The sequence below is a fragment of the Esox lucius genome, chromosome 4 (assembly GCF_011004845.1).
Source record: "Esox lucius isolate fEsoLuc1 chromosome 4, fEsoLuc1.pri, whole genome shotgun sequence".
Taxonomy (NCBI): domain Eukaryota; kingdom Metazoa; phylum Chordata; class Actinopteri; order Esociformes; family Esocidae; genus Esox; species Esox lucius.
Genome location: NC_047572.1, coordinates 14339260 through 14354127, shown reverse-complemented (window position 1 = coordinate 14354127; position 14868 = coordinate 14339260). Strand labels below are relative to the sequence as shown.

General features: G+C 44.3%; 1 protein-coding gene across 11 annotated transcripts in view; it reads right to left on the bottom strand.

The window, feature by feature from the left end:
- LOC105024396 (rho guanine nucleotide exchange factor 9) overlaps positions 1 to 14868 on the bottom strand; it is a 66974-nt gene extending 52106 nt beyond the window's left edge. For 4 of the 11 annotated variants that reach the window (XM_029119322.2, XM_029119325.2, XM_013133482.4 and 1 more), the window contains exons 1-5: positions 11332 to 11726; positions 8025 to 9774; positions 2116 to 2436; positions 1275 to 1401; positions 1090 to 1184 (exon numbers count right to left, since the gene is read on the bottom strand). In XM_029119322.2, coding sequence (XP_028975155.2) covers positions 1090 to 1184; positions 1275 to 1401; positions 2116 to 2436; positions 8025 to 9710 — 2229 coding nt within the window. In that variant the 5' untranslated portion in view covers positions 9711 to 9774; positions 11332 to 11726. Of the gene's footprint in view, positions 1 to 1089; positions 1185 to 1274; positions 1402 to 2115; positions 2437 to 8024; positions 9775 to 11331; positions 11727 to 11754; positions 11839 to 14015 lie in introns of those variants that run through there. The other 7 variants (XM_029119326.2, XM_029119327.2, XM_013133489.4 and 4 more) reach the window with 5 other exon arrangements.

Here is a 14868-nt window from a genome sequence, read left to right as displayed (position 1 = left end):
ATCTCTCTCTCTTTCTCACTCACTCCACCTTCCTCTCCCTCATCTCTCTCACCCTCTCCTTTTCTCCCTCATCCTTTTATTCTTTCTCCCCCCTCTCTCCTTCCTTATCCCCCTGTCTCCCCCACACACTGTCTATTTAACTGACACTTAAAAGGACTTCTAAAGATAGAATCCTGAAGACAAACAGGAGAAACAGTGTCATGGCAACAGCACGGAAACTGACTACAAACACTGTTAAACTCCACAATGGTTGCATGGTGGCAAAACGGTGTGTCGTGTGAGACAAGAGAGAGAGAAAGTGATGTATGTGTGCTTTAATGAGTGAGAGATCATGTGTGTACACCTATCACAATAACAGCTAGACTCAGAGTTGGATAGGAATGGGGCTCTTCTTCGGATACGGTCCCTTGGGGCCCCTAGTCATCAAAAGGCCCTTCTCTGAGATACAGGGTTTGATTCCCAACATATTATTTTCCGATGCAATACCCCAGCAATTGTTATCTCATGAACAGTGAGTAGTAGTTACACTCTCCCCTCAGAGAAGCACAGCCAACAGTGTCAATGCCCCAAATAGCACGCTGTTACCTACACAGTGAACACGTTTTGCAGAGGGCCCATAAGGAATAAGGAGCCAATCAGGATGCAGACAGTGGCTTCTGTCTGAACATGCAAGCAGGCTAACAGGCTTATAGTGACCCAACCAATGGACACAGATAGTCCAATGTATGTATAAAGCTGAAGCGCCACAGGAAAACGCTCATTGTGGAAGCTCATTGAACAGGATGAAACTGGGCCGATATTTAGTTGATTTTCTCATCGACGATCCCAGTACGGTCGTCTGTTCCCGAAAGTTAAATACATTATGATCACATCGGACCACTTTCCTCACATTAAACATTGTCAGAAACATGTCAAGGCACACCAACATTGGCTGATAGGAACTTGCTCGCTCGTGCTCTGCCCACATCCTTTTCTAAGTTCTGCCCACACAGCTTCTCCAGCCTCTGATTAGAAATGACAGCTCGTGGGCTACCTTGGATTAGCTATACAAATCTGTGGTTACATGGGACATGATTAGGAGTGACTCACCATGTTAACTTGCACAGGTCCAGAACCGGGTCTGAGCAGCCTCTTCCTGCAGCTACCAGACCCTCCATCACGGAGACACACGGACTGGGGGATACCTGTGGGAGACAGGTACAGCCGCATAAATCATGGCTGCTTACAAACACACGCGCACACACACACACACGCACAAACAACCAGACGTTTACCTGTGTGTGTCCGGAACAGAGCCAGGGCAGTGGGGGTGCACGGCGGTAGAGGGAGCGATTGACACCGCTGAAGAGACACTCTGAGGGGGGGCTCTAAAGGCGACACCCCCAGGGGGCGAGACAGGGCCTGGAACATACTGGGCGGTTAGGACCACGGACACAAACACACACCCGGCCTAACAGGGTACATCTCTCCAAAAACATCACATCTTCTCATGGCGAAAGGAAGGGCGGCCCAAGCCTACGTTCCATTCCGGCGCTGAGGTACGTCCCGCAGCCAACCATGCCTCTGAACAAATCACTCCTAACAGACAAGCGGATGTGACTCGGCTGGAAAGGTTCATGGGGTGAGCAGCATTATGAGGCAGTGGTAAACGGAAACAACAGACGGGAGTGTGAAACAGAAAAGTGGGCTTCATTTCCATCATGCCGACAAAGAGTGAATGTTTTTGGGAGCAGAAAGAGAGTTATAGCGTGTGGACGAGAATAAAAAGAGAGAGAAGAGAGAGCAGGGAAATCAGAGAAAAAATGTGAGCGAGCACAGGGAAGAAAGCACGGGGACAGAAATACAGGAGGGAAAGACAACTCTATAAATATATTTGTGTGAATATGGGCCAAAGAGTGCCTCATGCATTGTTGTGAAGTGGGATGCATAAATATGGGATCAGTATTCCCCTCCCATCGGCGTGTGCCAAGGGTGATGTGCTTGATTCATTACTTTCCCTAGAAGCAATGCCAAGAGGACAAGAGCCTATATTTAACCCAGAGTTGGCTGAGACTACCGGTCAGTCTCTACACACACTCCCACTCCCACTGTGTGTGTGTGTGTGTGTGGTCTTACTCTGTGAGTCTGTGCAGGGTGTGTCTCCACGGTAGTGGAAGGCTCTATGACAGAGCGGGGCCTGGCCGGACGGCCTGCATGTCTCTGCGTCGGAGAGAGTTGCGTCACGGTGCCGGGCCAGCGCATGCGCCGGCACACGGAGCCCCACTGGGTCTCCTGGGTATCGGCGGACACAGAGTCCTCTGGAATTGGGCTACGGAGGTCCACGAGGGCCGAGGCGGGGCGGGGACGGGGACGGGGGGGATTTGAAGGGGTCTTCACTGGATTAGAACAGGACTGGACTGGCCTCGGTCTCCTCAAACCGCTGCCTGATAGAGCTCCCTATTCAATCAATCAATGATCTAATCAATGAACCAACAAATGAATCATCCAAAGGACCAATTGTTGAATCAATAACTCAACCCAGGAATCAATTCTTCAACCCGTGCTATTTTAAGATTCCATCTAGTTGATTCCTGAGGGGGGCCCCACTGTTGTGCCAAGCCCACTTGACTTCATCACACAACACTATAAAAAGTCTACATACAAGTTTTCGGATTTGGCAATCGTTTGCTGACATCTTATTTTTACAGACCAAAACAAACTACTCAACATTTTCAAACGCAGTCACGTTTTCATAAGAATGAACAAAAGCAACTAAAATGTCTAGATTGTGAATTCCCTTACAAACTACAAATTACTTAGTCACTGAAAGTAATATTCAAACCTTGTCTCAGAGTATAAAATATAAGTTAGTGATTATACTAGACCACCCAAGAATGGTCAACTCTTCAAAAGCAATTCCGGTGTGCCTTTGACGTTTTGTGATTGTACCGCTGGCACAGGTTATCCTGGGGTCCGAGATGGGTTTTCCTCTAACTTTCCTCTTAATGTGGTTCTGCTCCTTTCATATTTGTTTGGTTCATTTTTAATTCAGGCCAATAATGTATCAGTTGTTTTCTAACACAGGCTTCTATTCTCTTCACAGTGTCCAACCCAGGGATGTAGGGAAACTCAAATGCTGCTGACGCCTTGTATCTGGAAGTGTTGTGGTGGCAGCATCAATTCAGGGACACAATTGTCACCAGAAGGGACAGGGGTTGATTGACAGGACAAAATAAACTATGAAAGAAAAGCACAGTAAAAAAACAAGCAGCACATTCGGGTAAAACAAGGCCTCAGTCCTCAAAGAACCTAACAACGGATGAACAGTATGGTATCCTAAGAGTTGGATAAAGCTGGCAGAATATTATTCAAAATGGTTCCTAACTGCAATGGTTGAAAAAGGAGCTTCCAAATATTAACTCTATGAACTTTAACTTCAAAATACATATGTAACTTGGAAGATTCCTTAAAATGTTTCTTTAACCTTACAACTGTGGATTAGGTTGTGCAGACTGATAGAAATAAAAACAACACTGAATGATTCATAAGACCGTATAGGGGAATGTAGACTTTCATTAGCTACTGCATAGTGCAGTATAGAAGGTCTGACATGTCCTGACTGGCTTTGAGAGAGGGACCTGAAGGGAGAGGAGATCACTAATCTGAACACTGTGAGAACAGGGACGTTTGTGCTTGTAACTGCAGTTAGGGCTGGGCACACACAGTTTCCCATTCCACATTTCTACTACCACGCCTAATTAACTGAGGGCTTGGTAACTAGCTGAATCAGGTGCTACTGGAATAGAACAAATATGTGGAATGTCCTCAGAGGTTTCTGAGGACTGGTTCGCGGAACAGATTTGGATGGAGATTGCCATAAATGTGGCCCTAATTACTCTGTAACTAAGAGGTTAATAACTTCATAAATAACATAGAGGTAACATATGTACTGCCATGTATTATGGATGTTCAGGTCTCAGGGAATCAGGTCTTACACAATTGGAACATGGAATCTTCAATGAAACATTAACGCGCTGAAAGCTATTCCACATACGTAACTAACAATGTTGTTACATGTTCTCTAGTCACTATTTAAGCAATGTCTTATTGCTAGATCGCAATGTGTATAGGTTGATGCCCTGACTTCTGGGCAGCTTTCTATAACTACCAAAGCAGAACAGGATACCCTTCTCAGGCAGTTACAGTTCACCACTTGCGCACAGAAGCTCCTAAAATTAGATATCTATATTCCAAGTGGTTAATTCTAAAGCACAGATTGTAGGGAGGCGGAACACACTGTTAAACCTGCTCTTTTCAAATATCCTGGGTACTTGCAGCATTTTAGCTGTTAATGTAGTGCTTCTGCTTCAATGCCAGGGGCCATGTTTGGTGAAAAGGAAACACTGCCTTTCAGCAGAAGAACTTCATAAAACCGTAAGGCTTGGAGGACGTTTAGGACTTCTTTTCTGCCTCAGGGCCTATCCAACTCGTTATAATTTGGTCAACCCTGAATTCCATATTGTACCAGAGAACTACGGAGTGTGAAGCAATCTGTCAAAAAGCTGAAGATGAACATGGGCCTTGCAGCAGGACAATGATCCAAAACACAAACAAAGCTACAACAGGAAGGCTAAAAAAATAAATAAAAAATGAGGGTTATGGAGCAGCCGAGCCAAAGCCCAGATCTCAATCTTATCTTAACGCTGTGGGGGGACATGCAAGTGGGCCGTGTAGGTAAAAACTCTGTCATGACACAGTCGAAAATAGAGGCTGATAGTAAAAAAAATAAAAGCATTTCAGTTATTTTAGCCAAACTGGGCAACACCACCTATTGAAGCTAGGTGTGTACTTATTTTTTTCTGCACTATGAAAATGCCTCTCTGCTTTTTTTGATGAATATAGTACATGATATAAGTAGCATAATGTTTCAGTGTCACTCAATATAAGTTCCCTTTATCTGTCAATTATCTGTCAATAGTGTTGTAGTAAATTGTCCAAATTTGTGAAAACTTTCCAGGGGATGTACCCACTTTCACATGACTGTATTTACAATGTATTTAATTTATACATGTATCATATGTTTCATCCAGAATGGCTTACATTAGCCTTTACCTATATTAGCCTTTAATACGTAATGTTTACTTTAGTAAGCATGTACCCGGCCAAAAATTAAGGGAGAAAGAGAAGCCATTATTAGTTAAAAGCACCGCAGCAGAGTTGTCTGGTGGTACATGTTATCGATCTATCTCAGCCATACTTTCAATTACAACCCAATTTATATACATGGCTATCCAGAACTCCTGTGAGCGCGACAATGACAATGTAGAAGTCTGTAATTTTTATCATAGGTACTCTTCAACTGCGAGTGACGGAATCTGAAAAAAAAATCCAGAAATTCACATTGTATGACTGGCTAGGTCACTCCAGGACCTTGAGATGCTTTTTACGGAGCCAGTCCTTAGTTGCCCTGGCTGTGTGTTTCGGGTCGTTGTCATGCTGTAAGACCCAGCCACGACCCATCTTCAATGCTCTTACTGAGGGAAGGAGGTTGTTGGCCAAGATCTCGTGATACATGGCCCCATCCATCCTCCCCTCAATACGGTGCAGTCATCCTGTCCCCTTTGCAGAAAAGCATCCCCAAAGAAAGATGTTTCCACCTCCATGCTTCACAGTTGGGATGGTGTTCTTGGGGTTGTACTCATCCTTCTTCCTCCAAACACGGCGAGTGGAGTTTAGACCAAAAAGCTCTATTTTTGTCTCATCAGACCACATGACCTTCTCCCATTCCTCCTCTGGATCATCCAGATGGTCATTGACAAACTTCAGATGGGCCTGGACAAGCGCTGGCTTGAGCAGGGGGACCTTGCGTGCGCTGCAGGATTTTAATCCATGATGGCGAAGTGTGTTACTAATGGTTTTCTTTGAGACTGTGGTCCCAGCTCTCTTCAGGTCATTGTCCAGGTCCTACCGTGTAGTTCTGGGCTGATCCCTTACCTTCCTCATGATCATTGATGCCCCACGAGGTGAGATCTTGCATGGAGCCCCAGACTGAGGGAGATTGACCGTCATCTTGAACCTCTTCCATTTTCTAATATTTGCGCCAACAGTTGTTTCCTTCTCACCAAGCTGCTTGCCTATTTTCCTGTAGCCCTTCCCATCCCAGCCAGGTCTACAATTTTATCCCTGATGTCCTTACACAGCTCTCTGGTCTTGGCCATTGTGGAGTGGTTGGAGTCTGGTTGATTGAGTGTGTGGACAGGTGTCTTTTATACAGGTAACAAGTTCAAACAGGTGCAGTTAATACAGGTAATGAGTGGAGAACAGGAGGGCTTCTTAAAGACAAATTGTGAGAGCCGGAATTCTTACTGGTTGGCAGGTGATCAAATACTGATGTCATGCAATAAAATGCAAATTCATTATTTAAAAATCATACAATGTGATTTTCTGGATTTTCACAGTTGAAGTGTACCTATGATAAAAATTACAGACCTCTACATGCTATGTAAGTAGGAAAACCTGCAAAATCGGCAGTGTATCAAATACTTGTTAGCCCCATTGTACATTATCCAACAGATAAGGTGATAATTGTCAGAAATGAATTGCTGTCCTCTTTTAGTTTAAATGGTATAATGTCAGTGATGAAACATCACAAATTAGAAACTCTGGTAACAAGTTCTTTCTTTGAATTATAACTTGGGAGTATCACTGATGTGATAATAGATATGGATAATTTCTCACTGGTAACTAGTCATCGGATATCTCAACTTAACAATAAGCTGGTGTGAATTGCCTGTGCAAATCTGATGTTTTAAGGAGCTTCCCAGTTCCCACGGACTGCTGTGTTTCACGTGGCATTAGACTTACCACACCAAGCAGCTGTATCCTATCATTGGTCGTAAGGAACGCAGCCCATTTTCTTTACTCCACTTGATTTTATTGCAGCCTACAGTACCTCAGAGATAACGTGTCATCATTTGGTACTGAATGTGTTGGCTTGCTCTCTATTGCCAAGAAGTATGGAGATGGAAGTAGCTAGTAGCCAATTCCCCTGAGCCAAACCTCCTTTGCGAACAGAAGAATTGCTGCCAATCCGATTGGCTACTTTTTGGGAGTTTAGAAGTCATTTCTGAATACATTCCTCTGATCAAATTTTTATAAATTTTTTAATATCTATATAAATAAATACCATGTATTATACTTGCTACATTCGGAGTAGTAAGTTAGTAATACTTATAAAAATGTTATAATGCCATAGTTTTTTGCTTGATATTAGTCTTAATCGTCCTTGTTCTTGGTTTTTGAGCTATTTGTGTTGTGTGAGAAAATTATTATTTTGAGAACTCTTAGTAATCGACAGCATCATTCCAGAATTCTATTGGGTTCTATAAACGATTAACACGCAACTTTCAAAAGTATAATTAATATGCAATCACACATTCTTTGTTCCAACTGTGTAATAATTGATTCCACTATACCTAAGTAACTACTGAACTGCTTCATTACCCCAGTTACTACTGCGTTAGCTACATAGTAATTGGCCATGGCTTATTCTAGAATGATTTTCTGGTGCATTTCTGTGGGCTTGGAGACAGGAAGAGGCATTCAGTAGCAGGATGGAGAGTCCACTTTGGCCTAACATACTTCGAACACTGATCTCTGACTCCGACTTCCTTTTCTGGCCAACAGGTGGGGCAAAAGAAAACCAACAACAAACCTTTCTATATATTACACGCATGCCTACAGCCCCTTATTCCTTCTCAACTCTCAGTACTGAGCCTTTATATGTTTTTTTTAAGCAGAAGAATGATCATGATTAGCACGTTTAAAAAGGTTAACAATGACAAAAGGCTGATTATTACAGATGCATGATGTCAAAGGTTTGTTAAAAAGAGCGATGAATAAATGACATGATTGGATTGATTCAAAAGAGGCAAAGTAGACTTACAATGACAACTTACATGAACAATTCTCATAACAAGGCATAGATTACATTTAAAATACTGAACTCCATCAGCTCTTTTACACTATGTGTTGAACATACTCACCTTAAACACTTCCTGGTGACAGTTTGCTGCTGGCTCTCTATTGGCTACCGTATCTCCTTCCCCTACTCCTGTTTGGCCGTTTGAAAGTGGTGTGTGAAGCGAGGCAGGAAGAGCATCCCTGGAATCCACATAATTTCCTGAGTGTCCCTCTTCTCCCTCTCTTATTGTCTTCTCCCCAGCAGACAGACATTCGGAATTGTCTTCCTCTGTATCTCCCTTTCTCTGAGTTTGTCTCTCCCGTCCTGAGTGTAACACATGATTTTCGACTGTGGCTACTGAGGTGTGCCACACCCGTTCCTCTGGCTGTCTGTCCATCCGTCTGGTCGTCTCCTCCGAGGTCACACATGGCAGGCCGTTAACGCTGGAGGAGTCTGGACTCACCCTCCATGACTTCAGAACAACCTGAGGCGACTGCCTTCCTATCAGGGGGAGTGAGACAGGGTCACAGGCAGCGGCGCGAGTGGGGTGAGAGGACACGGGTGAGGCCGGAGTGGGGGGACACTCCGGGAGGTCCTCGCTGCGGAGGGTGAGGGACACGCTGTGGACGTAATTCCCCAGGCGTTGACCTGATTTCGGGGAGCCCAGCGGGGAACGCTCCGCGCCGCCGTCTGGAGGAGAGAAGGAGCGAGAGGAAGTCCTCCACTTTCTTGCTGACTCCGCTACATTGCTGAAGAACTTCATCAGACCCCCAAAATGGCCGGCTTTGCTGTCCGTGTGTTTGGGAGCCGCGGCGTGAAAGTCCCGGACGCTCTCGAGGTCCACCGAGCCGTAATCGGAGTCCAGTGTCTTGTCCAGCGTGTGAAGCTCCGAGTCGAAGCTCCTCTCTGCGTACACCGGAGTTCCCTTCCCTAGAACGGAGATCCTCCTCAGGTAGCTCCACACGTCAGCTCCCTTCGACCTCCTCCCGGTCAGCGGGGCCTTGGGACTGCTCCTCACACCCGGCTCCTCACAGGGTCCTGCGGGAGTACTGTTACAGTTGGAGGAGTGGTTGGTCTGAGCCTGGACCTGAGACCTCTTGGTGTAGGAGACCACCCTCTCTGTGGGCTTGGAGCCGTTCTGGGTGACTGGCTCTACCAGTGAAGGGAGATGGTGTCTGTCCAGGGTAGCGGTCAGGTCAATATCGTCAAACGAGCAGTCAAAATCCGCTGTGTGTCCGGCATACGAGTGCCTCTTCCCGCGATGGCGAAACGTGCCCTTGCCGGGATGCAGGGTGGACGAGTCTTCCTCCGTCTCCTCTTCTTTGAACTTGGACCCAGACATCTTACCGATCCTCCCCTTGAAGACGGCTGGAGACCGGAGCTTCTTGAAAGAGCGGACCTTGTCAGCGAAGGACAGCTTAGGGATGGAGGCGGCCTCTCCAGGGAGGATCATGGAGTGAGGTCGTCTGTTTTCCAGCTCTGAGCCGTTTCTTCGTCGAGTCAGGATCTTCCAGATGCCCCCTGTAGCTCTGTGTCGACGGTACACCTCATGGCGCTCCTTCCCGGGGGTCTGAGGGGGACCGTGGGCCTCTGGTTGCCCATCCTCAGGCCCCTGGATATGTGTGGGCCCTTGACCTTCTCCCTTCCCAGTGTCCAGGATGGATACGGTACCAGTCTTATTGTCCACATCCAGAGACACATTGAAGACCTTGTTGACAAACCCATTGGGGTTATTACTCTGGGTGACGGGCGTGTCTGTGTGTTCCATCTTCTCTCATTATACTACAGCGTCAGCTGTCAGCTCTGGATCCCATCATCGCCATCACGCACACCTTAAAAAACACAACACCCAGTCACCTATCTTAAGAATGCCACAGGCAATTACTGTGAAATTTGTTCGGAAAATTAGAAGAAAAAAAAAAATGATATCCATGGGGCAAAAACACAGCTGGTGTTATTCTACAAAGTCTGAAGAGTGTTTGAGTTCAACAAAGACCACGCGTGTCATTATGAAAGGTGTACATATCTAGCAATACAAGACACACAACCAATAAAGCAGTCTGCAGTCTGACCCCTGTATTTGACTGAAGACTGCAGTTTAAGAACTTATGGCTGAATCTCAAATGGCACCCTATTCTTTAGTCCACTTCTTTTACCCATAAGGGTCCCTGTCAAAAGGACAACATCTTTATAATGAAAAGTGTTCCTTTGGAATGCTTTGTGCCTGTCTCCCATTTGTAAAACACAGCACATGGTATGGAATATTCTATGCAGGTATGACTAGCAAAACCTTTTTAGTATTTCAAAAGGGCTGTAGATGACTTTAGTATAGGCAAGCTTTCATCGTGTGATCAGTCAGTGTAGTGGTCCTGAAGTGGAGGTCCCATTGTGATGAGTCAGCATGATTAAACCTCCACCCCCATACACCTCTAAACTACCCCTCCCCACCTACGCCATTAGCCAAAGTAATTACGCAGAACAAAACGGAACACATACATTACGCGCGTGCGCGCACACGCACACTTGGACTCTACGTTGTCAAGGAAACCTAGCAAAAGTGATTGTGGTGTGAACTGCAAAGCAACAGCGACCCGCTTTAGTGTGTGCATTTGTGTGTGTGTGTGTGTGTGTGTGTGTGTTGGGGGGGGGGGGGGTCCGGACTGTGACATCATACTACAGACCCCCTTCATCAGAGGTTGGTGACAGAGAGCTAGACTGTTTCTCCATTGACTTTCTATTGCACATATTAGTGCAATGCCTCTTCCCTGGTTGTTTTAAATACACCCCATGTTACAGAAGAAAGATAATGTGCTGTGCCACTCAGCACCCCATTTTGGTGAATTATTTTCAATATTAAGTTTACCTACATGTGCCACCACAGGTCTATTAACATGTAATTAGATAATCTAAGCGAGGCATAATCTAACAGACATCCTCCTACTGAGAGCTAACCAAACAGATCCTGTGAGTGATGTTTACAATATTACAGGTACTGTAACAACATTCTATATAAGTTAACATTTCTCTTATACGAACAGGTGGAGAGAAATGTTTTGGATTGTATATGGATTTAAATACGACTTCATTAAAGATCGCATATCACGTTTCATGGATCAGTTGCGTCACACGTTTTTTAATACGCATACAAATAGACGTGAAAGTTAAAATATATATATTTTTTTAAATTTGATCTCATCTACGTCCTTCAACCTAATTACATCCCCAGAACGTCACAGAATTCTTTATAGGAACCTTTAAGGAAGTTTATTGACAGTAGTGGAATAGCATGGAATTATAACAGACGCAGACACTTGTAGTAACATTGCAGTTCCGGGGTTTAAGAGCTGAAAGTCCTTAAAACAAATCAAAACATATAGCTATACATTTACCTGATAACTCCTGGAGAAAACGTCATCTTCCAAATAGTTGCGGTAAGTAGAATAGAAAACAGCTGTTGAATTTACACCCGGTAAACTTTTTATATCCATAACCAGGCTACGCTGACATATTGCTCTGGCGATATCCTGGTTCTCTTTTGAAGTACTTTGACTGTGGAATTATGTCCTTTTAGTAAAAAAATACATCTTGAAATCTTTCAAATGTCCAAAGTTTTCCCTCCGAATAGAGGGACTGAACTCTTGCCCTTTAAGCTCGAGCAGGCACTGACATTCGTAGATATGTGATAAACGCTCGCACGCAGAAAGAGTGGATCAGCAGCCGGGGCGCAAATACATGTACACACACAAGGCATACAAGACTCACACACACGGGCGCGTGCGAAAACACACAATAGCGGATATTGGAACAAATACCTTAATAGGCCTAGTTTGCGCTCCAGCTAGAATGTGGTCCTGTTGAAACGTGGTTCTAGTTGAACGGCTTAGTTAAACGTGTGGTTAATCTATTTCAAAATGAAAATGGAATGTTCAAGTTGAACATGTCAGTGACATGATTGACTGAACTGTGGTTTCATTGGCCAGACCCACTTTCAGAGTTTGCATTGAATGTGAAAATCCTTCAATTGAAAGGACACAATGGGAGAGAGCACACAGGGGAAACTGGAAGAATTCACCAAAACTAAACAGCTTCATATTCTTTTAGCTGTGAAAGAGGAGAGGGCATGAGACTAAATTTAAACATTTCCTTTCTGTCCTGTTTTGGGCCCATTGTCATCGCATGGCGTTCTCCCTTCTACACAGGAAGGAGTGGATCTTACAGCAATGGGGGGAAAAAACCCTCTTAGGCTGACAATCGCAGGAAGCCTGTCTGAATATATGTAAATACATATATGTACAAATGTGTGTGTGTCTTAGGTCTAACTATACTCATGGGGACCAAATGTCCCCATGACTATAGTTAAACCAGAAACATTTTGACTCATGGGGACCTTTTGCCAGTCCCCATGAGGCAAAAGTCAATTTCCGGCTCAAGGTTTAGGGTCAAACTTACAATTCATTTTAGAGTTAGAATTGGGGTTTCTTTAAGGTCCAGGCGTTCTTGGTTAAGTTTAGGGTTAAGGTTAGGCATTACATCCAGGTTAAAGTTTAGACATAAATGTTACTCTATTGAGGTTAAGGTTAGGGTTAGCGTTAGGGTTAAGATTAGGGCAAGGGAGCATGCAATTTCTATTTACTGGTCCCCATGAGGATAGCCATACAGATTTGTGTGTGTGTGTGTGTATCTGTCTGTCTGCCCGTCTGCCAGTGAGCTCTATCCCCATACCCTGTCCCTGAGCAAGGCACCTCTGTGTTTAGTAGCTGTGGGATTTATCTTCTGTCCTCTGGTTCTGTATCTCATCCAGTACTGCCGTCGTCACAGAACGCCAGACTCACTGACTTCCATGCTCTTTACATGACCCCGTGTTTATCAAGAGGATAAACCTTTAAAAGCACAATGAAGATTTCCTGCCATGCTGGGGCTGACGTTGAAACACAGGACACCATTGTGGAGAAATCGTTATAAGTTGTGATATGTTTTTAACCGGGTCAAATAGTCTTTCAATAGAAATTCAATAGAAAACAAATTTAATCTATACATAGCAGCCTTAAGATTGTAACTTATTCACATGGTTATTATTAGGCTTGAAAATGCTCAGTCATTTCGTGTGACGTTTAGGGATGGAGGCAGAAGCAAACATTGGATCAAAGAAGGAGTTTTAATTCCAGTCAAAACAAAACCAAGCGCAGTGTGTTGGATAGACAAATGTACTTATATATTGAATCACAATAGACAATATAAGATATATAGGAATGTCACAACATAACAATGATCGAAAAGGACTGGGAGAAAATAACTGAACTAAATACACAGACTAACGAGGAGAGCAGGAACAGCTGAGTGCTCAACACAGGTGAACGGAATGGAACGGATTAACAGAACCGGAACAGGAAAGACCAAACAAGGACATGACAAACACAAAATACACGAACCCTTAATGATCCCATTTGTCTGGGACAGTTACTGTACGTAACTTTTATCCAGAGTAACTTACATGAGGAATTTGGGTGCCTTGCTAAAGCACAACAACATTATTTTATGCCTTGTCAGTTTGGTGATTAGAACCAGTGAGTTTATGTTAACAGGCCCAACCCCATAACCACTAGCTAGCTACCATTTTGTAATTTTTCACTAGTTACTGTAGCCATTTAAGCACGCATTCAACAGGTTTTATTTACAGTATAAACCTGAAGACTCTCTGTTATTCACAGTATTAACCTGAAGTCTGTCTCTTCTTCATAGTATTAACCTGAAGTCTGTCTGTTATTCACAGTATTAACCTGAAGTCTGTCTGTTATTCACAGTATTAACCTGAAGTCAGTCTCTTAATAGCTGTGGTAACCCAATGTCTGTTATTCACATTCAGCAGCTGTCACCATCACCGTGCTCTATTCTAGTCCCATGCCTTTAATCTGAATCTGTCTTCCATACGTTCCTGAGGTGTTAGCCTATGTTTATGGTTAAAAACATGTTGGTCTGGGGCCAGCTGGAGCCCTCTCAGTCTGTTACTCCTTCCCTCCCCTCTTTCTCTGTCATCCCCCACTCCTCCTTCCGCCCTCCTCAGTCTCACACTCACCCACTTCCTCCAGAACCCAGGCAGCTTTCCTGCTGTCTCATCTAGTCACAATGCATACATCCTGGCCTGAAGCTCTCAGCCTCTCCTGGCATCGTCCTCTCCCAGCCTTCTCAGTCCACATTACACACACATTACCCTGAACACAAAGACATTACACACACACAATCTGTAACACCCCACTCTGCTCAGACCAACACCCACTACACGTGCACACCACTGTAAATAACACGACAAGCGGCTTGATTCATTCTTAGTGATAGAGGAAGAGAAAGAAAGTGAGGAACAGAATGATTTGTCTCTGATCTCCATATTAAATCTATAGGTCAGTGACGTTTTTCTAGGTGTTTGAACTGGAAACATGTTTCAAGGCAAACCAAAACAATAGCACTGAGTGACCTTGTAACCGTGGATGCGTTCATGTAGCCTGACCTGGGTGTTTGTTGTGTAAACATATGCGGCCAGTTTTCTATGGGTGTTTCAACTGTGAATGTGGCCACTGCTCTTAGCAATGATGTCATAGGCTTCTAATTTTCAGAACAATCGCCGTCTTCCTGTGCTTCCTGTGACATAGTCTGGACTGAGTGAAGGCTTGGATGGAGATTGTACACACACACATCATAGACACACACACACTTGATCCAGTTCAGCCACAAACAGCTGTAATTATTTCAACGGCCATTATGAACATCACAGAGGGTAAACAGAGAATGAATGAGAATGAAGGGGTCAGATATGTTGTGGCAGTCTATAAAACAAACATGCTAAACCCTGGGAAGCTGGGACCTGAAGTCATATTTAAGTGATGTACTATTCATACATTGAATATATTTCAAAAACCACAGAAGTATGACCT